This window comes from Ictidomys tridecemlineatus, chromosome 4 (assembly GCF_052094955.1).
Source record: "Ictidomys tridecemlineatus isolate mIctTri1 chromosome 4, mIctTri1.hap1, whole genome shotgun sequence".
In the NCBI taxonomy this organism is placed as follows: Eukaryota; Metazoa; Chordata; class Mammalia; order Rodentia; family Sciuridae; genus Ictidomys; species Ictidomys tridecemlineatus.
In genome coordinates this window covers 6,909,442-6,934,771 of record NC_135480.1, presented here as the reverse complement: position 1 = coordinate 6,934,771, position 25,330 = coordinate 6,909,442, and the positions used below count along the sequence as shown (strand labels likewise).

At 51.6% G+C, this 25,330-nt stretch overlaps 3 protein-coding genes across 9 annotated transcripts; 2 read left to right on the top strand and 1 right to left on the bottom strand.

Annotated features, from left to right (window-relative positions):
- Positions 1–65: 65 nt before the first annotated feature.
- Banf1 (barrier to autointegration nuclear assembly factor 1) lies at positions 66–1,890 on the top strand. Of its 5 annotated transcripts, none has more exons than XM_005333400.4 (3): positions 66–216; positions 880–1,018; positions 1,380–1,890. In XM_005333400.4, the coding sequence occupies exons 2-3, from the start codon at positions 896–898 to the stop codon at positions 1,524–1,526; spliced, it is 270 nt and encodes an 89-aa protein (XP_005333457.1). In that variant the 5' UTR covers positions 66–216; positions 880–895; the 3' UTR covers positions 1,527–1,890. The 5 variants fall into 5 exon arrangements, with proteins under 5 accessions (XP_005333457.1, XP_077901697.1, XP_077901696.1 ...); XM_078045571.1 differs by having other exon boundaries at positions 89–222; XM_078045570.1 differs by lacking the exon at positions 66–216 and adding an exon at positions 347–493.
- A 132-nt stretch (positions 1,891–2,022) lies between these two features.
- On the top strand, positions 2,023–13,731 carry Cst6 (cystatin E/M). Of its 3 annotated transcripts, none has more exons than XM_078045568.1 (5): positions 2,023–4,484; positions 5,710–5,835; positions 8,957–12,160; positions 13,074–13,199; positions 13,551–13,731. In XM_078045568.1, the coding sequence occupies exons 3-5, from the start codon at positions 11,921–11,923 to the stop codon at positions 13,632–13,634; spliced, it is 450 nt and encodes a 149-aa protein (XP_077901694.1). In that variant the 5' UTR covers positions 2,023–4,484; positions 5,710–5,835; positions 8,957–11,920; the 3' UTR covers positions 13,635–13,731. The 3 variants fall into 3 exon arrangements, with proteins under 3 accessions (XP_077901694.1, XP_077901693.1, XP_077901692.1); XM_078045567.1 differs by lacking the exon at positions 2,023–4,484 and adding an exon at positions 4,867–5,512; XM_078045566.1 differs by lacking the exon at positions 2,023–4,484 and having other exon boundaries at positions 4,867–5,835.
- Positions 13,732–16,793: 3,062 nt separating this feature from the next.
- Catsper1 (cation channel sperm associated 1) lies at positions 16,794–25,268 on the bottom strand. Its single transcript, XM_078044860.1, has 13 exons — positions 24,975–25,268; positions 24,456–24,912; positions 23,259–23,471; positions 22,501–22,614; positions 22,216–22,369; positions 21,717–21,808; positions 21,457–21,600; positions 21,247–21,310; positions 21,044–21,116; positions 20,881–20,941; positions 18,852–18,927; positions 16,931–17,045; positions 16,794–16,820 (listed from the first exon to the last, which is right to left on the bottom strand). The coding sequence occupies exons 1-13, from the start codon at positions 25,266–25,268 to the stop codon at positions 16,794–16,796; spliced, it is 1,884 nt and encodes a 627-aa protein (XP_077900986.1).
- Positions 25,269–25,330: the final 62 nt, after the last annotated feature.

Sequence of the window (25,330 nt, the reverse complement as noted above, 5' to 3'; positions counted from 1 at the left end):
GCCAGGGGGCAAAAAAGACCGGCTAGTGTCTACATGACTGAGATGTAGGGCAATCCAACTCTATGGCCCCTCAGCGGCTAGAAGTGCCCAATTACTTTTTCAAGGCGGGTCTTGAGACGACCCGGAAGCGGAAGTCGAAGAAAGTTCTAGTGGCTTGAGGTATCGGCGGGAGCGGCCGAGTAGCAAGAGCAACCGTTACTGGAGCCGGAGCTGCCTGTGAGCGTGAGCCTCTCAGCGGGGCCCTAGCTGGAGGCTGGAGGAAGGACGGGGAGGAGGGGAGGAAAGGGACCTCATTGCTGTGGCGAGCCAGGGAGTGCACCCTAGGAGAGGGTTCGGCCGCGGGGAGGAGCGGCGCGTGGCGCGTGGGAGCGGCGGAGCGTGGAGGGGGCGGGGCGGCGCGCGCTGGAGGCGGGGCGAGGCCGGCTGGGGCGGTGTGAACCCTGCGGGGCCGCGCGGGCCTGCGCCTTCGCTCTGAATGCCGTGTGAAGGGCGGGTGAGGCAGAGACCCTGTTTTGGTTTTTCACACCGCTCGGCTGCTCGAGCAGTGTCAGTGTCATCTTCGCGCAGCCAAGGTCACCGAGAGTGTCAGCTCCAGGGCGTGTCCTGGCCGCCGACTCTGGGCGTCTTTCTATTGCCCTGCGTGCGCCACCTGTTAGAGCTGGATTGTTTCTATTGGGACTGCACGGAAACCTGGTTCCCCCAGGGAGTGGAAGACATTTCTTTTCTGAATAGTAGGGAGATTGTCCCTGGTTCTCAGTTTTCTCTGTGAAATGAGGGATTTCACCATAATGGCCTACCTACGTTTTAATATGAGATTGCTCTTGAACCTTTGGGAGCTCAGGTCCTCAGCCCTAACTTGCTTTTTCTTGGGATTCCTAGATTAAGCTCGATCAAGATGACAACCTCCCAAAAGCATCGAGACTTCGTGGCAGAGCCTATGGGGGAAAAGCCAGTGGGGAGCCTGGCTGGGATTGGTGAAGTCCTGGGCAAGAAGCTTGAGGAAAGGGGCTTTGACAAGGTGTGGGTTGGCTACGTGTACCAGGGGAGACCCGAGGGGAGAGATGGCAATTTCTTAGGGCAGACTGGGAGTGGGAAGAAGCTAGGGGGGAGGAGTAGACAGTGGTGGATAATCCGAAGTGACTGGCTACCTGGGAGAGATGAAGTAGGGGCAGAACCTGCCCTACTTCATGGGCTTGTATGCTCTAAATGTCACAAAAGTGGCATTGTTCTCCTATTCAAATATCAAGCAAGATTGACTGCTTAGCTTCAGAGGCCAGAGGGGATCTGGCACATTCAGGGTGGTGAGGTGGTAGACAGCTGTCTTGCTTTTATTCCCCACAGAACTCAGCAGCATGCCTTTTATTTTGCCTGTTTTGCAGGCATATGTCGTCCTCGGTCAGTTTCTGGTGCTAAAGAAAGATGAAGACCTCTTCCGAGAATGGCTGAAGGACACATGTGGTGCCAATGCCAAGCAGTCCCGGGACTGCTTTGGGTGTCTTCGAGAATGGTGTGACGCCTTCTTGTGATGTTCTCTGGGGAGCCCTCAATCCCTAGCCCCATTATCAAGTCTCCAGAGTTTGCAGCTGAGTGGGGGCTCCTTGTCCTCTACAAAGGAAAAGATTGCTGTTGTTGTACTCCAGGGTCTTTGGGAGTTCTCTCCCCTCACCATTTCAATCTTTTTTGGAATTTTTGCTCTTGCATGCAACTCCCTTTCTCTTTCCCCTGCCAGTTCCATGGAAATCATTAACCAGCTTTTCTGATTGGATTCCTGGCCCCTTCCCTCACCCCCACCTTCACCTCTGGTCTGTTTGATGCCATTTGGCACCTTTTTTGGCATAACAGTCACTGTCCTTGTAAAGTTTTTTAGATCAATAAAGACAGTGGCCTTCATGACTGAGTGTTGTGTGTTGAAAAGTAAGTGGGCTGAGAGTTGCCTCTTCCCCAGAGCTGATGGTGTCTGCTGCACTCCTTATCAGTGCAGACCGAAACTGACACCTTTCCTTCCCACTCCTAGAGGGTAGCCACCCTAGCCACATGGGCCTTGGGCAGGTGGCTTGGAGTGTCCCAATCCCAGGATGATGTGGGAGAGAGTGTGGGTTGACTTCCTGGGAGCCAGGTAGGTGTTCCAGATGTCACTCAAGTCAACAGCTAGGCAGCACCTGGTGGAAAAGTCAGTAGGAGTCAGGTACCAGGAAGAGGGTGGACTGGATATAGGTAAGAGTTCACCTACTGATCACGCCATCATCTCTCATGCCCTCAAAGGCGTGGGCATGGCTCTTGCTATCTGCCCAGATGTCTTGGGGGAAAGCAGTAAGGGAATTACACTTGAATTCAGAATATTTAGGTCCTTTTCTCTCTTGCTGTTTTCTTTCTGTACTAGGGATTAACGTAGAGCTTTTTGTAGGCTAGGCAAGTATTCTACCACTAGGCTATGTCCCCAACCCATTTTATTTTAGTTTCTGGTACCAGGGTTGAATCCAGGGACACTTAACTACTGAGGCACATCCCCATTCCTTTTTAAATTTTTGAGACAGGATCTTGCCAAATTGCTGAGGCTGGCTTTGAACTTGTGACACTCTTGCTTGAGTCTCCTGAGCTTCTGGGATTACAGGCATGCACCACCATGCTTGGCCCTTTTTATTTTGAGACAGGGTCTCGCTAAGTTGTCCTGGCTGACATCAAACTTGCCGTCCTCCTGCCTCAGCCTCTTGAGTTGCTGTGTGTGACAACGCCATGCCCAGCTTGATCCTGTTTTTTCTTGGGACATTTATGAACCTTCCTGAAACTGAAATTTTTGCAAACATTTTTTTTCCTTTCATAATAATAAACCATTGTTTTCTTTTTTAGAAGTGAAGAGACTTGGGACTCAGAGAAGTTAATTTGCCCATAGATTGTTGCTGAGAAATAGCCATCTATTTCAGACTGTAACTTGGTCATGTCACTTAGTCCTTCTCGAGTCTCAGTTTTCCCACTTAGGAAATGAGATTGTTTTAGGGATCAAATGAAATGCTAGCTATATACCACCCATTCATGCTTGGCATTCATCCCTTCAACAGACCATCATTGAACAGTGACTTACTTGCTGTATAAACAAATTGTTCACACAATCTCTACTGGCTGAAGAGGCACAAATGATGGGTATTAAAACACAAATGGATAATATGAGTTTTCAGGGACCTCAAGATAGAGAAAAATTAAGAGATTAAGTTGACAAAACTACATTAATATTAGAAATTCTATATAAAATCATAGAGTGAAGAGATAAACCTGGAGTGGAAAAGATATTTGAAAAAAATATAAAGTATCTAACCCAGAGCATGTGGAACAGTGGTCAAGAAAAAGTTGGAAAGAATAGAAAAACTGGCAAAAGACATAAAAGGCAATCCCAAGAAAATATACCCTAACAGCATGTGAAAAGGCTTGATTTCATTAGTAATCAGAAAAGCAAATCCCATCAACACCTACCCAATTGGCAAGAATCTTAAAAAGTCGGACAATAACAAGCATTGAGCATATGGAGCAACAGGAACTCCTGTGTTGGTGGGAGTGTGAGTTACTGTGAGCACTCTGGGAAAACACTTGGGCATTATTTTACAAAGCTGACACACCCTGTGAGCTGGCAATTCCACTCTCAGGACTATGCCTTGAAGAAGCTCCTGAACACCTGCACTAGGACATTTGTGAGTGTGCATAGTCTGTTGATTATAATAGCCCCCAATGGGGCACAACTGGTGGTTCTCAGTATGAGGGTAGATAAGTAAATAAAGCTGCACAGTGGTGAAAAACCAACAAAAAGATGGGATCTCCTCATGTAAAGTTAAGTGAATTCTTGCTTAAGGATCCCTATATAGATGGTAAGTCTAGAAAGGAAACCAAGAAGCTAGGCATAGTGCTGCACACCTAGAGTCTCAGCTAAGAAGGCTAAGGAGGATTGCAAGTTCAGTGCCAACCTGGGCAACTTTTAGGCCCTGTCAAAAACACTGGAGACCTTAGGTTCAGTGCCCATTGCTGTGCAAAAAAAAAAAAAAACAAGGGAATGCTTATTGCAAAAGTTAGTAGTAGGTCCATAGTGTAGGTCAGTGATGGAGCACCTACGGAGCATGGGCAAGATTCTGGGTTCCATCCCTAGCACCAGGGGGAAAAAAGTCAATACAAAGAAAAAAATCTGTGGTGGAGGGTGTGATAGTGGAAGGGCTTGGCAGTAGGAGTGGCATTTCCATTTTTTTGACCTTTGGGGTGGTAATGTAGACATTAGCTACTTATTAAATTGGTCAGAGGGCAGGGTGTAGCTCAGTGATAGTGTTTGCATGAGTGGGACCTGGGCTTGATCCCAGTATTAAAAAAAAGTTGTTTTTTTTTAATTCACCTGAACACGTCTGTTCTTCGATGCCCTTAATGTGGATCATTCTGAAATGTATCAGCTACATTTCAGAATAATAGAAAGAAACACAAAACTAAAGACCAGAGGATGGAACAATGATCTGGTAAGCTGGGCACTATGGTCTATGGTCTGTAAGGACAAGGGTCCAGTTGAGGCTGTTATCTGGGTAGGATAAATGGCCCACTGTGATAGAGACATCAGTTGGCCAATCCAGTTGGCTACAGTCAGCCACCGTACAGGCAGAAGCATCACTGAATGCTTAGAAAGCACATCCTCGGGGCTGGGGATGTGGCTCAAGCGGTAGCGCGCTCGCCTGGCATGTGTGTGGCCCGGGTTGACCCTCAGCACCACATACAAACAAGGATGTTGTGTCCGCCGAAAATTAAAAAATAAATATTAAAAATTCTCTCTCTCTCTCTCTCTTCAAAAAAAAAAAAAAAAAGAAAGAAAGCACATCCTCAAGGCACAGAGTAAAGTGCAGCAGGCCAGGCCAGAGAGGTGGCAAAAGCACACAATGAGTTTGTGTGTGTGTGTGTGTGTGTGTGTGTGTGTGTGTGTGCGCGTGCGCGCGCACTGGGGAGTAAACCCAGGGGCACTTCACAACTGAGCCACATCCCCAGCCCATTTTTTTTAATATTTATTTTTTATAGTTGGATACATATCTTTTTTAAAAAAATATTTATTTTTTTAGACACGATATCTTTTATTTTATTTATTTTTATATGGTGTTAAGGATCGAACCCAGAACCTCACATGTGCTGGGCGAGTGCTCTACCACTGAGCCACAACCCCAGCCCTCCCATCCTATTTTTATATTTTATTTAGAGACACAGTAGTTTATGTTTTCACTAAGTTGCTGAAGCAGGCTTTGAATTCCCGACCCTTCAGCCTCAGCTTCCCAAGAAGCTGGGATTACAGGCATGTGCCACCACACCTGTCCAATATTGTTATGCAATATTTTAAAAATTCAGATGAAGGCCAAAATCCACAAAAAACAAAATATCAAAGAGAGGATCCAACCCTGTATACAAATTTGCTTCTGCCACTTCTCCCTGGTCCTTTCTAGATGGGGGCAGAGGGGATAGCAGCTTCTCCCTCATGTCTGTTCCAGCTTCAGGAAGTTGTGACTAGGTGGGTCTCAGCCTTCTACAGGGACCAGGTCTCTTCCTCCTGTCCCAGGACCTACCAGAGCCCCTTACCCACTCCAGGTCTGAGTCCTCAGCTCAGAGCCCTTTATGTGCTTGGGACAGTGGGGCACAATGGAGGGAGGGAGGGGTATATCCAGGCCTGTTTCCCTGGCACCCTTCACCTACCTGGCTCTTCCCCAGCTGGTGGCTGGCATCAAGTACTACCTGACAGTGGAGATGGAGAGCACAGCATGCCGGAAGACCAGGGTCTCTGGAGACCATGTGGACCTCACCACCTGCCCCCTGGCCACAGGGGTGCAGCAGGAGGTAACAGCACTGCCCCAAGCCCGCACCCTGCACAGAACCTGAGGCCCTGGGCTTGTCCTACCTGAGCTGGTCTGGCTTGCTGGGCAGAGACCTAGCTGAACCTGCCCTGCTTTTAGGTGACTCAGCTTCAGGCCAGTGTGAGGTGCAAGAGGAGAGGCTGAAGCTTTCCTGGGTGTGGGGGATTTGCTGGAAAGACCTGGGATCTAGTCCCATCATCAGACTGTGTGTCACTGGGCCAGTGATTGCCCCTCTGTGGCCCCAGAGTGACAAGGCAGGCAGAGAGCTGGCTCCTGGGAGGAGGCTGACCCCTGGGCTGGGCTCACCCCTCCCTGTACCTTGGCTCTCGACAGAAGCTGCACTGTGACTTTGAGATCCTCGAAGTCCCTTGGAAGAACTCAGCTTTTCAAACAAGACTGTGTGCAGCTGTAGTAGGTTTGCAGGTGGGAGTGGTGGGCCCCCAAACATTGCCAGAAACTCCCAATAGTCTTAGAAAAGGGGTGGGGACAAAGAGAAGAGAGATAACGTCCCAAGACTAGCCCCAAGAACAGTGTCTACTCAGAAGGGGAGTGCATGCCCTGCTCCTCTCAGCACCTGGGAGAAGTTCAGGCATGCATGTGGGAGGTTCAGCCCACTGGGTCTTGGACACTGAGTTTTCTGTCCACTAACGTTCCTGTGCCTGTGTGTGGTCCAAAGTGGGTTGCCTGTCCTGCACAGCCACTGCTGTGCAGGCGATGTCCTGGTCCCATGGCCTCTTGGTCTACAACATTTCTAGTACAATTGAATTTGTGGCTGTAGTACATACGCAGACACATACACTCACACCTACAACCCTCAACTCTACAGATATTCACACCCATAAACCCACAGGACACACTCAGATGTTCCCAGACACCATAGACATGCCCTGAAAAAACACTAGCGCCCACCTAGCAACCAACTATCCAGCAACACAACCTAGCAACTCAGAAGCAAAGCAAACACAGAAGCAGCATCCCAAGATAGCCTAGAGATGGGCCTGCAGACTCCCAACACTAGCCAGAGTCCCACATCTCCACCTGGGGGTGTTCCTTGGATGCACCAACTTGTACCCACACCCAGGACAGGAGGAAGTAACCTGGTACCTTGAGGCACTGGGTGTTTGCAGTGTGAGGCCCAGATTGGCAGCACTGCGGGGGAGTGGGGAGCAGCCCAGATGATGGGTGACCCTCAAACAGTATTGAACAAATAAAGCAAAATATACAATGGTGTGATTCTGTTCATGTAAAGTTAGGAAGTAAATTCTTGCTTAGTGACCTCTACATAGATAATAAAACTAGAAAGAAAAGCAAGGAAATGTTTATTGCAAGTCAATAGTAAGCCTGGCATGGTGGTGTCCACTTGTAATACCAACTACTTGGGAAGCTGAGGCTGGAGAATCACAAGTTCAAGGCCAGCCTCAGAAACTTAGTGAGGCCCTGTTTCAGAATAAAAGGATTGGGGGTGTAGATCAGTGGTACAGTGCTTGCTTCGAGTGCAGGGCCCTGGATTCAATACCTAGTATGGCAAAAAGTAAAGAAAGAAAATATCAATAGTGATTATCTTTGTGTGATTATGGAAGGGTGTAGAGGTGGGAGTGGCATTTCATTTTTGACCTGGATGGTGGAAATACATGCACTGACCCTGCAATTATTTGTTAAAAGGAACATGCATCTTCTGGCTTGTTTTCTGTGTATTAGCTACATTTCAGAATAATAGAAGAATAAGAAGGAAACAAAAAATAAAAAACTGGTGATTGAGTATGGGACAAAGTGACAGAATTGTCACTCTCAAGCTGGGTCTGGGCAGCGTGTGGCTCAGCTGGCAGGTTCCGCCAGAGCAGGGGCCACTGTGGTTCAGCTGCTTCCTGGGAGGAGCCCATTGAGGTACTGGAGTGGCCTTTTCTGGAGTCTGAGACATACTATGTGCCTAATGTTTCCCTGATGGGTCCAGACACACTCAGCCTCAACCCTTGTGCTTGTGACACTGTCATTTGCCTGGTGTGCTTAGGTAGGGGCTCAGTAGGGCTACAGCTTCTCCACACTCAGCCCTGACACAATCACATTGTTGCTGTTGAATGACAAGGTGATGGAGATGCTCTCCCGCTCTATGAAGCCCTTCCTGTGGCTCCAGCCCATATTGGTTGCCTGGCTTTGCCTCCCTGGCTCTGGCACTGGGACCCTGGGGGGACCCTGCGTGATATACTGTCTTCCTTGTTTCTTCAATGTTCGCCTTTCCCTGCCTCACCCATGGGTTTTGTCACCTCTCCCTGGGGCTCAACTGGAGCCCAGGACAGATTGATAGGGCAGGAGCCCTTCTTCTGGGCTCTTTATGTTATATCTCACACAAATCCCTGGATCAGTCCTGGGGAAGCAGGGGACAAAGGGCACCTAGAATGTACCTGTGACAGAGTGGCCTCTCAGAGGTCCAGCCCTGACTCAGCTTGTAGGTCAAAGGGAGCAAGGCCTGGCGTGCTGGAGAGAGGGCAGGCCTGACGGAGGAGGCAGAGCTTCTCAGCTGGGGCTCAGGGCTCAGCAGGTTGAGCTGAGCACCTACTGGCCTGGGGTTGTTGGTGGGCCCAGAAGTCAGCAAATATTCACACATTATACCCCTTGCCACCCTGACTCCTGTATGCAGCCAGAGCTTGACCCCTCAGTTGCTCTAGTCCCTAGTACTCAGATCTGGCCTGCAGCTTAGGGTGAACCCTGGTGTCCTAAGGGCTTCTTCCTGCTGTCCCTAGAAAGGAAGGGACAAACAGCCCAAGACACCTTCCCTACCTAGCCCAGTGGCAACCCAGATGGAATAGAAGACGCCCAGTTGGTGCTCATGGCTGTGGCCTCCCTTTCAGGGTGTCCCCTCCCTGCAGGCACCAGGACTCTCTCTGCAGCCATCATTCTGGCTTCAACTAATGAAAACCTTGAAGAACCAGCCAGAGGCACAAGTTCTTCCCTCGGTCACCTGATGATCTGGAGCCAGTTGTTCCACCCAGTGCAGGGCTCTGAAGATTCTTTTTTTTTTTTTTTTTAAAGATATTGTGTCCATCTTTTTTTTTTTTTTTAAGAGAGAGAGACACAGAGAGAATTTTTTTTTAATATTTATTTTTTAGTTTTCGGCAGACACAACATCTTTGTATGTGGTGCTGAGGATCGAACCCAGGCCACACGCATGCCAGGCAAGCACGCTACCACTTGAGCCATATCTCCAGCCCCGGCTCTGAAGATTCAATCAGCTGATGACCAGGACACCCCGGCACTGAGGGGAACTCCTCCATGGAGTCACATGTATCCTTGCCAGGAAGTTTTCTTTCCAGGATATGTGTGACATGACAAGGGGAGCAGAGTCCTAGGGAGAGAATGTCCTTCACCCAGCTGAAGTCTCAAGGAAGAGGGATGGGGTGGGCTACAGCAAGGAGCCTGCCAGGGTGGGCCCAAGGTGAGGAGGTTGTGAGAGGCCTCCCTGGTCATCAAGACCCATCAGGCCATGAGAAAGAGAAGGGTGCTGTGGGCAACCTGGGTTGGAAGGCCTGGGCCACAGCAAATCTGGAGCCTGTGCCCCATGGCCAGTGGGATGGCCAATCTCAAGTTCATGCTTGGCCCAGGGCGTTTTCTGGAAGCCAGAGTGATCCAGACAGGATGGAGCCCAGACTACAGGCTCCTTTCTGGATGAGACAGACCACCTTCAGGAAGCACCCCGCTGCATAACAGCCTGGTCAGCACAGGACATTGCGGGCATGTGGGTGCTACTCCAGGTCCTACCATTTCTTCTTTGACCCCTCATTTCCTCTGTGTGGAAAGAGGTAATAATCACTACTCTGCAGAGCCACTATGAGAACAAGAAAATGTGATTCAAGGCATAGCATGTGGCAAGAGTCCAGTGATGGTTAGTTTCCCTCTCCTCTCCCTCTTTTTCTCTCCAGATAGTACTTCTAGCCAAGTGACTTCAGATTAGCTCTGATTAACTCTTCTGCAGATGAGGATACTACTACCTCAAGGTTTGAGAGGAGTAATCAGTGGATGAGAAGTCCTTGGAAATTGCTAGATTGTAGCACCAAAGACTCATTGACATTAGCACAAAGCAGTGATGGACAAGGTAGGTGACAGTGACTGGTGACTCGCTGGTTCTTGGTGAATCAGAGATGGTGCTTTACTTTTCAAGGGAGCTATGAGAAGTAAGTGTGGCTATGACTGAGCTTCACGGTGGAAGAGCAGAGCTGGGGGCGCCCAGGGAGGTTGCCTGGTCCCTTTGGGCAGCCTCCCACCTTTTCCTGTGAGCTGTCCTATGCCTCTCGACTCATGGTCCCTACCTGGCCAAGCCTCCTCATCAAGCCAAGCTTAGGCCAGCTCTCCAACAAACAGAAGTCTGTCTCTTTAAGACAGACACCTGAGCCTGTGACAAACTTGTGACCTTTTCCTTGGAATCCCCGGGAGGTAGCAGTTTGTTTTTCATAGCTGGACTGACTGGGTGGGGAAGCAGACTGGCAGCTGGACTGGCAGTGACCATGCTCTGGTCTGAGAAATCACTTCCTCATGGCCCTGGGATTCTAGAATTGGGGAAGGGGGAATGCTGGATGTCTGCTTATGATACTCACCACAATAATAGTGCCAGGGTGATGGCACACACCTGTAATCCCAGCAATTCAGGAGGAGGCCAAGGCAGGGTGATCTTAGTTCAAAGCCAGCTTCCGCAATTTAGCAAAATGTGGTCTCAAAAAGTAAAAAAGGCTTGGGATGTAGATCAATGGTAGAGTAACCCTGGGTTCCATCCCCAGCACCACAAACCAAACCAATAATAGCTATCACTAACAAAGCACCAATTTTTTTGCCAGGTCCTGTAAGTGGCCACCTCCTCTGAGCCCCATGTAAGACTCCAAAAAGATTTCAATGTCCCAAGGACAAATATTAAAGCCCAAATTATGCAAACTCTAAAGCACAAAGAATTCTAACAAAGTCCAGGCTTTTCCTGTGTTGATTACTTCAATGCTATTTTTTATATATTTATTATTGGAGTCTTTCAAAAAGTTGTGGGGTCCCTATGTTGCTGGTACTTCTAGCACTTACTTGTCCAGTGTGCCTAGGGGTGACTCGGTCTGGAGGCATTGGCGTTAGAACAAACTTAGGAGAAAAATATTTTTTTTCCTTAGAATTTTTTTAATATTTATTTTCTAGTTCTCGGCGGACACAACATCTTTGTTGGTATGTGGTGCTGAAGATCGAACCCGGGCCGCACGCATGCCAGGCGAGCGTGCTACCGCTTGAGCCACATCCCCAGCCCAGGAGAAAAATATCGTTACCCTTTTTTTCAGCTGAGGCTCTGGGAAGTTGAGTGATTTGTCCAGAGTCACCCAGTCAGTTAAACAGCAACAGGGTTGACAGCCCCTTTTTCTGACAGTTCTCACCCTCGGGACTCAGTCTGGTTTAGGACTGCTAAGTTCTTAGAGCTCCCGGGGCTCAAAAGCCAGCATCTCCATTTACTGGTGTTCAACTGCTGTCTATAGTCAAATCAGTTCTCCCTTCCATGTTATTTCCTCCTCTGCAAAGTGGAAACACTATAATTCCCTCTTGGTGCTGATTGTGAGTTAAATGACACTGGCTCAGGGCAGTAATGTCACCTACTTACCTGCTGTTTGTAGAACATCTGGCCTCTTCCAATTTACTTGTATCAGTTCATTGAATCCTCACAATACTCACTTTCCAGAAGAGGAAACAGAAACAGTGAGAGGTTAAGTAACCTCTCCAAGGTCACACAGCCCCGAAATGGTGGGACAGTAAGAGCTCAAACATAGCTGTTGGTAGATCAGACTGGACAGACTTTCTGTGAACTCTTCCTACAGTGGCACTTAGTGCTGGGGTTTGTGGCTGTGCTCTCCCTTGCTGGAGGGCTGGGCAACGCAGCAGCATCGTGGCACACAGGGGTTCTCTGACCCCTCGGCCCAGCCTGCAGGACCTGGGGGTGGGGAAGGCACCATGCCAGGATCCAGGATCCGGGGGCGACTGGCGGCAGGCGGGGCCGGGCGGGGCCAGGGAGCCCGTAAAAGCAGCACAGGCCTCAGCTCGGCACTGACACTGCAGCCATGGCACGTTCTCACCTCCCGCTGGCGATGGGCCTGGCTCTGATCGCGTTCTGCCTCCTGGCGCTGTCCCCTGACGCCCGCGCTGATCTGCGGGGCCGCAGGACTGGAGAACGCCAGGACCTGGCTCCCAACGACCCGCAGGTGCAGAGGGCGGCGCAGGCAGCTGTGGCCAGCTACAACATGGGCAGCAATAGCCTCTACTACTTCCGCGACACGAACGTCATCAAGGCGCAGAGCCAGGTGAGCTGGGCAAGTGAACCCCGCCAGGGCTAGTCACTGCCTAGGTGCCCAGTGAAGGGGATGCCAAGGCAGAAAGCAATATTGCATACAATACTTAAAAAAAAATTAGTTGTAGTTTGTGCAATATCTTTATTTTTATGTGGTGCTGAGGATCAAACCCACATAGTACATGCAAGGCAAGTACTCTATCATTGAGCTACAGCCCCAGCCCACAATACTTTCTTAAATGTTCATTTATTTTTTGTGACACTGGGGATCTAACCCAGGGCTTTGGGCATGTTAAGTGCTCAAGCACCGAGCTGCACCCCTGCCCACTATACAGTGCTTTCTTTTCTTTTGGTAATGGGGGTTGAACTCTGGGACACTCAACCACTGAGCCACATCCCCAGCCCTGTTTTGAATTTTATTTAGAGACAGGGTCTCACTGAATTGCTTAGTGCTTTGCTTTTGCTGAGGCTGATTTTGAACCCATGGTTCTCCTGCCTCAGCCTCCCAAGCCACTAGGATTATAGGCGTGCACCACCAAACCTGGCTTCTCAAAATGAAAAGTCCACCATGAACCAAGTTTCAGGATCCAATCCTGTAAATGCAGAGTTCCCTTCACTAGAATCCCCCTGGTCCCTCCTAAATGGGGGCAAAGGGGAGGCAGAGGGGACAGGACAATAGCCTCTCCCTGGTGACAGCCCCAGCTTTGGGAAGGTGTGCCCAGGTGGGTCTCAGCCTCCTGAAGGGACCCGGCCTCTTCCCCCTTCCCCTTGCCCCAGGACCCACCAGAGCCCCTTACCCACTCCAGGTCTGGGTCCCCAGCTCAGAGCCCTGCATGTGCTTGGGACAGTGGGGCACAATGGAGGGAGGGAGGGGTATATCCAGGCCTGTTTCCCTGGCACCCTTCACCTACCTGGCTCTTCCCCAGCTGGTGGCTGGCATCAAGTACTACCTGACAGTGGAGATGGAGAGCACAGCGTGCCGGAAGACCAGGGTCTCTGGAGACCATGTGGACCTCACCACCTGCCCCCTGGCCACAGGGGTGCAGCAGGAGGTAACAGCACTGCCCCAAGCCCGCACCCTGCACAGAACCTGAGGCCCTGGGCTTGTCCTACCTGAGCTGGTCTGGCTTGCTGGGCAGAGACCTAGCTGAACCTGCCCTGCTTTTAGGTGACTCAGCTTCAGGCCAGTGTGAGGTGCAAGAGGAGAGGCTGAAGCTTTCCTGGGTGTGGGGGATTTGCTGGAAAGACCTGGGATCTAGTCCCATCATCAGACTGTGGGTCACTGGGACCAGTGATTGCCCCTCTGTGGCCCCAGAGTGATAAGGCAGGCAGAGAGCTGGCTCCTGGGAGGAGGCTGACCCCTGGGCTGGGCTCACCCCTCCCTGTATCTTGGCTCTCCACAGAAGCTGCGCTGTGACTTTGAGATCCTCCAAGTCCCTTGGAAGAACTCTTCTCAGCTTCTCAAACACAACTGTGTGCAAGTGTAATCGGCCCCCAGGCGGGAGCGGATGAAGGGACACATGGTGGAGGGCACCTCAGAGCCATCGCCACATTTCTGCAATAAATCACTGGCACTGCTTCTTACATTGGTTTCTTCTGTGTGCCCCACTCCCCACTTCCCACCCAGCTACTGATGTCTCCAACCATTCCCCAGCTGACGGGCCACCCATGGTATTACGGGGGTGCTATCCCAGCCCAGACAGCACTGACAGTTCAGGGCTCAGCCCTTGAATCTGGGGATCTCCAACGTTCCAGCATCACAGACATGAGGAAACAAATTCTGAGGACCCCAATTACAGACTCCCAGTAGCCTCAGGTAACAGACAGGAGACAAAGTCACAGAAGAGGGATTGTATCCCAAGACTAGCCAGGGACAGTGTCTGTGAGCATTTAGAAGGGGAGCCCATGCCCTGCTCCTCTCAGCACTTGGGAGAAGCTCAGGTATGCATGTGGGGTGCCCAGCCCATTGGGTCCTGGACACTGAGCTTCCGGCCCACTAATGTTCATGTGTGTTGGCCCAAAGTTGTCTTACACAGCCACTGCTGGCCAAGAGCCATGAGGCTAGAACATTGCCTCTTACATTCTCACTAGCAGGACCCCCCAGGTTCCCTTGGCAAGACCCCTGGAAGGCACTTGGGGCATCGTGCTGAGTGACCAGCATTTTCCTTCCTGAGATCGGTAGAGTCTCTGTTGGTCACTTTCGTAGTGATCTGGCCACATTCACAATGGCCCTAGACAGCTGCCCTGATCCTTGAAGTAGCAGAATGGGTCTTCATGCATAGGCGTGCCTTCCTGCAGCCCCAGGGGTTGAGCTACGCTCACCTGTTCCTTTGTGATATTACTCTCTTGCCCTGTTTGGAATAGAATGTTCCATGGAAATGCCCTTTGTGTGTCCCCTTCTCTTGCTCTGCCTTTAGGTGTGGCCTTCCTAGATGTCAGTCAACCTGCTGACAGCAGACATCATGAAGTTAGACTCAGCCCCTTGAAACCTGACCCCTTGCCTCATTTGAATGGCTTCTCCTCAATAAAAGGGGTCAGAACATGCTGGCTCTCTTTCTGTGGACCCTTAAGGTCAGAGAAGCCGTCACAGGACTCCCAAAGAAAAAGGTATCTCTGCTCTTGTGTGGTTATTTCTTGCAGCCCAATTCCCCTGGAGTGATCCTGAGTGTTTTTGTCACCAGGAACACGACAAGGCACTGGACATGGAGCCCCAGAGGGAGCAAGTGCAAACCTGCTGCCCACATGAGGAATAGTTATGACTGAATGTCACTTAAAGAAAATAGGGTTGCAACATTTCTTGCATAGTTGAATTTGTGGCTGAAGTGCATATTCAGACACACACACTCACACCTACAACCCTCAACTCTACAGATATTCACACCCATAAACCCACAGGACACACTCAGATGTTCCCAGACACCATATACATGCCCTGAAAAAAACACCAGCGCCCACCTAGCAACCAACTATCCAGCAACACAACCTAGCAACCCAGAAGCAAAGCAAACACAGAAGCAGCATCCCAAGATAGCCTAGAGATGGGCACGCAGACCCCAGACACTAGCCAGAGCCCTGCATTCCCACCTGGGAGTCTCTCTTTGATGCACCAATTTGCACCCACACCCAGGACAAGGGGCAGTAAGCTGGTGCCTTGGGGGTTCTGGTTGTCAGCAGTGTTCAAGCCCAGAGATGGCATGGAGAATACTCTGGCATTCCTTCTCTGCTGCCCACACGCCCTTCTTTCCAAATAAGTCCCTATACCCCACCTGTTCCTGCCTGGGCCCCACCTAGTGGTGGGATGTTATGAGCTTCAGTGCCAGCTCCTTGCCTGCTGCTCAGTCACAGCGGACTACACAAGGATGAAGATGGAGAGTTACAAAACAGATGCTGAGTTCCACCTGACATGAGTAGCTGAGGGTTTGACAGGGACATGGGGAATAATTTCCAGCCCTGCTCCTGCTGGACCCTGCTGGCTATGACAGCCCAGACAGCTAGTGTGTGTGTGGCTGGCTTGGAAGTGCTCCATGTGACACCAAGCAGGAGGCTCCAACACAGGACTAATGCAGGGTAGGTGGCAGAAAATGCTTGATGAATGAATGCGTGAGACCTTGGGGTGAGGCAATCCCAAGGATGACTGCCTAGTGGCTTCTCCATCCCTGGAATTTGTGCCCAAACCTAGATGGCATTTCCTCTGCACAGTCCATTCCTAGACCTTGGGCCAGCCTGTGTCCTCAGCTAGGCTAGGAAGGGGAAGCTGCTTCTGTCCTAAGGCACAGGGGCTCCACCACTGTCTGGTCCAGCCCGGAGGCAGAGGTGGTTATCAAAACTGCTGCACCCTGGACTGGCCTCCACTAAGGGTGAGATGGTTGTAGATAGTGGAAGACCCCAATACTGGGTGGGGACCCCCAAGGTTCAGACTTGGCTTGAACTTGATTTAGTGCTAGGTCTTCAGTATCTAGCACAGGCTAGCCTAGCCATGGCCACAGCCCCTGTCCAGACTCAGGCTATAAATAGGGGAATCTCCCAATGCAGCTGGACCATCCCACTTACCTACTGCCTGTACCTCCCCTGAGGCCAGAAGGACTTGAGCAGCCTCCTCCACCCTCCTTACTGAGGCTCTGTAGTCTAAACCCAGGCAGGGGGCAAGGTGGATGACAATGACCTCAGACCCGATATCCCCAAGGTTGATGTCCTTATACTGGATGCTCATGGTGCTGCTAGGCCTGAATTTCTGGGGTCTTAGCCCCATTCCTGGAGCCCACTGGTCCCCCCGGGCCTATGGGCCAGATTGGCCTTCCTCCCCTAAGTGGGCTACTGCTCCCTCTGTCCCTTACCAGCACCACCAGTCCCTGGGCCTAAACCACTTTCTGCGTCACTCTTCTGGCTGTTGCCAATGCGCTGCTGAGAGGATAGCCCAAAACACCCTTCATCCCACCCCCAGGGGCACCTCACAAGTTCCCTTGCCCTGTGTTTTGCACAGCCATAGAAGACACAAAATCATCTGGGGTTTAAAAATTCTGTTGGGGCCCAATTCCTGCAGGGCCCAGACAACCACGGTAGCAAAGTTGGGGACTTGTCCCAACACCCAGCTCCAGGTGGGCAGCTTGCCAGAGGCTTAGGTCTGTATCTGGTGGCACTCTCCAGGGTCACTTCTTGAAGTCCTCCTCTCCAGCCTGTGGGATGGGAGCATGAAGGAGCCAGTACCTTGTGTGACTACTAACTACTCTGGGGCCACTTCTGGCAAGATCCCTAGGTCCCCCATTTCCTGTCCTGTTTGGCTCACCTCAAATGCTGTGTCAACAATCTCATCAATGACAGATGCCTGGGAACGGAACTTCTGCTGCTGATATTCCACCCCAGCCACCAGCTGCAGGAATTGGAACTGGAGCTCCCGCTGCCTGAAGGGACAAGGTGTGGGGGGCTGGGCTCCACTGGCCTGCCTCTATTCTTTCTGGGCCCCCAGAGCTCCCACATGGCTCCTCTTGCCAGTTTCCCCCAAAACTTACATCACCCAAGACCTCCTTTCTATTTTGTTTCTTTTTCAGTACCTAGAAAAGCCCCTATGTCTGCCTGCACCATGGAGAATTCCAGAATTAAATTGCTCACCTACCCATCTGATGCTCCCTCATCTAACCCAAGCCTCTCCATAGACCCACTTAACCACCCACCCACATTCATCTACCCCACCCTTCCCTCACTTGGTCCTCCCTAGATCACCCATCCACCTACACCGTGACCATACTGTGCGGGAAGCCATCCACCTAAACACCCACCCCTTCCCCCATTCATCCACCAGCCCTTCTACCCCATTCATCACTCCACTGGATCTTACCAATCTATCCATCAAATACAGCCAACACTGTAAGATGCTCCAAGGACATAGACGAATAAGAAACAGACTTTGCCCCCAGAGCCAGAACACTGACCTGCTCTGGTTAAGTGTAAACATGGGGTGCTGAGGGCACAGGGAGGGGAACCTCCCCCCATGCTGGGGGTCTAGAAAGGCTTCAGGAGGGACTGTCCTTAGAGGTGAGGGACTGTCACTGAACTGAGTTTGGAAGACAGTTGGGAGTATGCCAGGTTGGAGCAGGGCTCCTGGAGCTCTGAATCTCAATAACTGTGGGGCTCAGGGCAGGCTTCAGGGGAAGCTGCTGCAGGGGGTGGGGTGGGTTAGTTGAGGTGCAATTGAGAAGTGTCAAAGCAACATCAAAGGGGGAACAGAGGAGGGGGGAAAAGCCAAGGTTACACCAAGAACCACTCTTGGGAGAGGGGCCCTATGGGGATGATATCCCCCAAGGAAAGTGTCTCCGCGTGCTAAGAGCCCAGACCAGAGTGGTCAGGTGCTAGAACATGAAGGATGAACAGGAGAATGCCCCAGGAGACAACTGGAGCCAGGATTGGAACTGAACTCTCCCAACTCCTGGTCAACTGAGCCTGACACCAGCATCCAGAGAACATTCCAGGCAGAGAACAGTGCAGGCAAAGGCCTATGAGTAGAGAAGTATGTGCCATGCTTGGGAAAGAGTGTGGGCAAACAAGGTTGTGCCAGTTGGGGGTTGGTGGCTGAATGACATGAGGTTAGCAGAGGACTGGTCAGACAGGGCCCTGGATGCAGGCCATGAAGCTTGGATTTTCTCTTGGATGAGAGGAGCCCAGAGGCTGGACTGGGAAGGGCAGCACCTGGCTTTCAGACAGAGGGGTCTCAGGAAATCCAGGTCTGAGAGCCAGGAAGCAGGAGCCTATGCCAAGGACCCCCAGTTCCAAGCAAGAGTCCCCAATTACAAGTCCTCAGCTGGCCTGGCCCAGCTAGTCACTCAGATGGACAGGATGAGGATCAATCATCTGGCTGCAGACCTCTACCCTAGCTGTTCTGCCCACAATCCCTTCTCCCAGCTGAAGTCTGCTCAGCCTCCAGGGCCCAGCACAAGTCCTTAGAGGCGAGACCTTCAGGGACAGGAATGGAGTTGGGTCCCTGGAGCCCTCAGTGGGCCTGGCCCTGACAAGGGTCCAAATGGTGCTTAAGTGAAGAGAGGAGCAGACTCCCTGCTTCAGGAAGGTCCCAGGGGCCACTCCTGGTCTCCACATCCCAACCCCGTTCCACTCCCTTGCACAGAGGTGGCAATGTCCCTTTCCCTCCAGTCCTACTGCCAGCCCCAAGACTGCCTCACTTGACCTGAGGCCACCCTCCCTTCTCATCTTCTCACTTGTCAGTCATGGCCCCAAATTTTCGGTCGATGAACTGATTCCACAGGGTGGTCTCGCTCACTGTCTCCTCAGGCTCTGGAAGAGGAGAAAGTGGGGCGGGTGGGGTGGGTGAGTAGGAAGATGCCTGGATCTGCAGGGAGGAGGAACGCCAGTGTCATGGAGGTTCACAGAGAGGGCCGAAGGTGTTTCCATCTCTGATGCCCAAAGAGTTTGCTTCTCCAGGCACAAAGCATGTCCCCATCCCGCTCCATTCCCTCTTACGTGTGTTTGTGGTGCTGGGGTTGGAACTCAGGGCCTCTCACGTGCTGGGCAAGTGCTCTACCACTGAGCTACACCCCCAGCTTGGTAAGTGTTCCACTTTTCTTGTGGAGCCACCCCACCCCCGTGTGGCCCGTGTTGTCTTGCTGGAGGTTAGCCCTTCCCACAGTTCCAAGGACACGTGAGGGCAGCCCCGCCAGTTACAGGCTACGTGATTGGTTCAAAACTAGGCAATGATTCTACTGGGACTAAGCATGCTCATTTCTGGGATTTTGTTGGAATTTGCAGAAGACCATCACTTTTCTGCTGGTAGAGGTATGGTTGGCTACTGTAAGGACTTGGCACTATACTTGTTGGTGACCCTTTTGCTATCACAAGGGAAAACTCACTCTAAAAACAAACTCACACAGATGCCCACAGAGCAAATATAAAAGACCAGATTCTGATCATCATTTGTGCCCTGGATTAAGACATTCTTTTTTTTTCTTTTCTTATTTTTTTTTTTTTTTTTTTTTGGTACTGAGAATTTGACCCAGGACTTTGCCATGCAGCCACATCCCCAGCCCTTTTTTATTTTGAGACAGGATCTCATTAAATTGCTTAGGGCCTCACTAGATTGCTGAAGTTGGCCTTGAACTTGTGACCCTCCTGCTTCAATCTCTGAAGTAGCTGGGATTACAGGTATGCACCATTGCACCTGGCTAGATCAAACCATTCTCGAAAGCCCATGAACCTTCAACTTGCTAAGTCATTGGAGCCAATAAATTTCTCTTCTATTCTTCTCGTCTCTCTCGTCTCTCTCTCTCTCTCTCTCTCTCTCTCTCTCTCTCTCTCTCTCTCTCTCTCTCTCCTTCTTTTAAATTAAACCACTCGAGGTGGCCCTGTGAATGATCCTAAGAGTGGGATTCTAGAGCTCGGATTTCAAAGTTCTGAGGAGGATCACAAGTTTGAGGCCAGTCTCAGCAACTTAGCAAAGCCCTAAGGAACTTAGGGAGACCGTGTCTCAAAATAAAATACAAAAAATGGCTGGGGATGTGGCTCAGTTGGTAAAGCACCCCCGGTTCAATCTCCGATATAAAAAGAGAAATCATCATCATCATCATCATCATCATCATCAACTTTTGAGGATCTTTCAGCAGGAAGAAAACCATCGGGCTCAAAATCAATACATCCAGGAAGTGAGGCATGAAGAATGAACACATAGGGAAACATTTTCGTAGGCTCAGTCTGGGTCAAGAGACTCTAGACAAGTATATACAGCCTTAATGAAGCCCACAAAGGCAGTGGAAACCATCCATGGAAGAGTGACTTTCATGAACTTCCTAAGTTATTAATAGGAATGGGAGTTTGGTGAATCATACTTTGGCTTATTATTTGTTTTCCAAGTGGGAAATGGAAAACAAATGGACATGCAATTTGCTTTAGAAGATTGTCCTAGAGGCCTTTGAATCAATGTACCAAACTCCAAAAGTCCTTCCATGTCATTAGGTTCTAAAACTGTAAAATTGGGCTGGGGATGTGGCTCAAGCGGTAGCGCGCTCGCCTAGCATGCGTGCGGCCCGGGTTCGATCCTCAGCAGCACCACATACCAACAAAGATGTTGTGTCCGCCAAGAACTAAGAATAAATAAATGTTAAAATTCAAAAAAAAAAAAATAAATAAAACTGTAAAATTGAGGGAGATTCTGTGTCCGGCTGTGGAAGGAGGTAGGGTGGATAGAGACTGCCTATGCCCCCGGGGTGGCACAGGGTCTGGGCAGCTAGGTAGTACCTGTTTGCCTGAGCTCCGTCAGTGAGTCTTCCAGCAGATTCTCATGGATTTGGGCGGCCTTCTGAAGAGAGGAGGTCTCAGTCCTGCTGGAGTCCCCTGCCCCCATCCCTGGAGCACCCTGGCCCCCCCTCATGCTTCCCAGGACATCTGCCCCGTGTGGCACCTCCTGTTTTACTTTCTCCAGGCCTCTGAGCAGTGCCATCTGGAAGTTATCCACCAGGACAGCGATCACCAGGCTGAGGAGGGGGACAGCGAGGTGCTTTCAAGGGGAACACCAGAAGAGAGGCGTGACCAGGGTGAGGGGCTGGGGTGGGGACTCCTGGGAGAGCTTGGGAGTGAGGCTGGGCAGCAGAGCAGGGTCCTCACTTGAGGAAGATGAAGTATTGGATGATGATGTAAATCATGAGAATGGGGATGATATACCAGGCGCCTGCGGGAGGGGGAGACAGGAGTGTCAATCGAGCAGTCTCCTCCCACCCTTGCAGCACCCCTACCACAGGCTTCAGAAGCCCCGAATCACAGGTGGGGTAGCTGAGCCCTCAAGGTCTGTGTGCCCATCTCCTGCCCTCTGCCTACCCCGGGCCCTGCTGTCCATGTAGATGAGGGACCAGTCATCCAGGGTGAGCAGAGTGAAGAGGGTGAAGATGGTGGTGAAGATGTTCTGGAAGCGCATGGGGTCCGATTTGCGGAATAGTGCCCGCAGGACCACAGAGAAGAGGACTGGTTGTTTAGGACCAAACCAGGCTCCTATTTCCTGCCCCTGTGCCCTTCCTCCTGCTTTCACCCCTGCCGCCCTGTCCCCTCCACGCACTGCCCCAGCCGCAGGCACAGGATACAGAGGCAGGTAAACATGAGTGTAAGGATGGCGGCGATAGATGGCAAGGAGTGGCCCAGGGTTCCTGTCACTTCCTGGAGGCTGTTCAGGACGCTGTGGGCAGAGATGGAGAGGGAGGTGAATCAGTGGGGGTGGGAGGAGGTCAGTGGCAGTAGCCAGAGCTGGTACTGAAAGCACAGGGTCCCTGATTTGCTGGTGACTTGGGGGAATCCTGTTGCTTCCCTGGAAATGAAGAGGTGGCTCCCAGAGATGGCTCCCGGAGGAGGCTTGTTGGAAGCAGGCTGGGGTCTGCAGCCGCCCTTGCCCCATCATTTGAGCAGGTCACAGTGGATTCCTTGGTTTGTTTTATGATGTTGTTTTTGTAGGACTGGAAATTCAACCCTGGGTTTGGTGCCTGCCAGGCAACACTCTGCCTCTGAGCCACATCCTCAGCCCCACAGTGGATTCCTTGGGAACCCAGGCCTGTGTCCCCTCTTCCTTCAGAGTCCCTACAATCAGACCTGAGCCTCCGCAGTACTCGAATGGCCCTCAGGGCCCGCATGCTCTTGAAGACCTTGAGGATCCGGAAGAGGCTGTGGTTGTAGAAGGAGAAGGAGAGGGAGTTGACCTGCATGAGCACGAAGTCCAGCACGGCCATGAGCATGATGAAGAAGTCTGAGGGTGGACGGTGTCTGAGTGGCAGTGGCCTCCCTGGGCCAACGCCTCACTGCTTCCCCTTCCTCCCTAGCCTCCCCCAGGCAGTTCAGTGCTGCCTTGCCACCGGCCGCAGCCCCTTCTCCACCCACCCAGATTGTTCCAGAAGTCGAAAAAGTATGCCAGGCCCAGAGCAATGATCTTGAGCAGGGCTTCCATGACGTAGATGCAGAGGAAAATGCAGTCCAAGACTAGGAAGTACCACTCTGTAGGGACACCAGGGGCTCATCAGGACTGTCCCCAGCCTCCCGGCCTCCTCCCTCTCCCTCTGTCCACAGCGGCCTCCTGCAAGCCCAAATACCCATGCTCTCCCCCTGGGTCTGCCCTAAATGGCTGTGCGACTTAACCACACTGTACCTTCATTTTGTGGGCAAAATGGGGATAATAACAGTCTGCTGGATAGAATTGTCGTGGGCATTAAATGCATTTCATGAGTGCTTAGAATAGAGATGGACAATGACCATGTGGCGGGTCCTTTCCTTCTCACTGCTCCAGGTAATTTTCGGGGCCAGCCTCCCCAGGCTTCCCACAGGCTGCTTTTAACTTCCTGCTCCCAGGGCTCCCCACACCCTGCCCACCCACAGCAGCATATTTAGAGCAGATGTGCCACCTGGTGGCTACATCTGTGAACAGCACAGTCTCCTGTTCAGTGGGTTTCCAGCTGACCTCTGCAGTATCTTTCTTAGCCTGTCTCTAACACCCCAATGTCACTGAATTCAAAGGATAGAGGATCAAGTGTACTAAATTATATAAATTTCCTGGCCCTGGATGAGGCCCATTTAGAGCAGATGCGCCACCTTGTGGCTACCTGGTGACCTCCTCCACAGGAACAGGGCCCCGTGGTTCTTACCACCCCGGATCTCGACCTCAGCAAAGGTCTGGGCTACAAGCATGACGGTGTTGAGGCAGACGACGAGGAAGATGAAGGTTTCAAAGGCCAGGGACTGGGTCAGCCTCCAGATCAGTGTCCGGAAGCCCCAAATGAGGTAGCTTAATTTATCCCACAACCACTGGAAGAAGTCCATAGTGTGCATCTTCTTGTGGGCTCGCGGGGATCGGCCCACTGTAAGGAAGCCAGAAAGTGACATCTCTATAGGGGGTGTGGGGATCTCATGCCCCCTCCCAGACTGGTTGGGGGTCATTATCAACCCTGCCTGTTGGCCTGCTGCCATTCACCCACAGCACTCTAGGCTAGTCCTGTGCTGGTCTTGACCAAAGTCCTGACTTCCGTCACACCAGGGGCCAGCCCGTTTGGGATTTGGAGTGGCTTGAGTGGATTCTGAGGGTTCCTGCCACTAAATCTCCACGTCTTTCTTTGCCCACATGGCAGCTTATGCATGGAAACCCTCACTCTCCTCACCTCATCCTCTTGCTGAGCCTCCCTCTCCCTTTGAGATCCTTGAATTTCCCTTCCTCCTGGATGCCTATCTTGCCCCCATCCAGTAAGTTACTCATCCCTCTTCGCTTGTCTGTTGTAAGACTATCGCCATATTTACTGAACGACTAGGAACCAAATCTGGGAGTTTGTGAGTTACCAGATAAGGTCCCTCCCTACCCTCCAACAGGGCCCTCACGCAGGCACTAGTTCCCAGTCTCCACCCTCAGCGGCTCATAGTTAGTAGGGGGAAAGTAGACACACAGAAGCCACCGAGGTACAGGTTCTGATATGGAAGACAACAGGCTCCTAGTACTGGATAGCCTCTGATGGCCTCAGTGACCCCCTCAGTCTTAGATCCCCCTTGAGAGCAGGAGCCATGCTGGATCCTTCTTTTTTATTCTCCCAGGACCTAAGCAAGTCAATAGAGGCTCAACATTTGAGAAGTAAATATGTGAGCAGAGCAGTGACCAGGTGAAGAAACACCTCGTGGCCTGCAGAGGTGCACAATGCAGGGAATGAAAGAGCGGATGGTGAACAGTGAGAAGGGGAACTAGCGGGCACAAATGGGTGCAGGTGAATGGCAAGCTTCCTGATGTGTGCAAGGTCAGACCCAGCTGAATGTGGGCTGTGCGGTGGGGTCTGGGGTGGGGAGGACCAGAAGAGACTCACGTTTGCGCTTCTGGAAGTGCTCATCTTCACTCCAGCTCTGTGTGTCTTTGGAGCTGCGGGGGTGAACCTTGCTGGACCTCCGAGAGGGGGATGAGTAAAATGTGACATGAGACTGAGTCACGCTGTGCCCCCAGCTTCTGGTGTGAGTTATGCCGGGTGAGTGGGATGCCGTATAAGACGGGGAGCTGCCCAGCAAGCTGCGGGACTTGCGTGACTCTGTGGTTGGTGGTCCGCTCAACTTGTTCTCCCCGGGGTGGTGCTTGCCAGAGTGCTCCCTGTGGTGGTGACTACCATGATGATGCACACCACGGAAGCTGGACCCCTCAGAGGAACGGTGAGAGGAGCTCTCTCCGTGAGGAGTATGTCTTCGGTGGTGGTGGGAATCAGGATAGTAGGGCCTGCTGTAGTGGTGGGGTTCATGTAGATGGGCCTCATCATGGTGGTAGTCTTTGCCATGCTGGTAGGGCCCACCATGGGGATGATGGGGAGGCCCACCATGGGGATGATGGGGAGGCTCACCTTGGGGATGATGGGGAGGCTCACCTTGGGGATGATGAGGAGGCTCACCTTGGGGATGATGGGGAGGCTCACCTTGGTGGTAAAACGCAGCAGAGGAATACTGGGATAAATTTTCTCCAAGGTGATGGGTCTCACCATGGTGCCCACCAGAATGGTGATGCTTGCTATGGTGGTGGGGCCCACCACGGTGGAAGGAATCAGTACGCTGGTGGGACTCCCCATGGGAGTGGGTTCCACCACGGTGGTGGGTTCCAGAAATGTGAGACCCACCACCACGAGGCATCCTACTACCATAGTGATGCTCATCATTTAAGTGGTCCTCACCAGAAGAATGTTGAGGATGGACAGTGCCATGG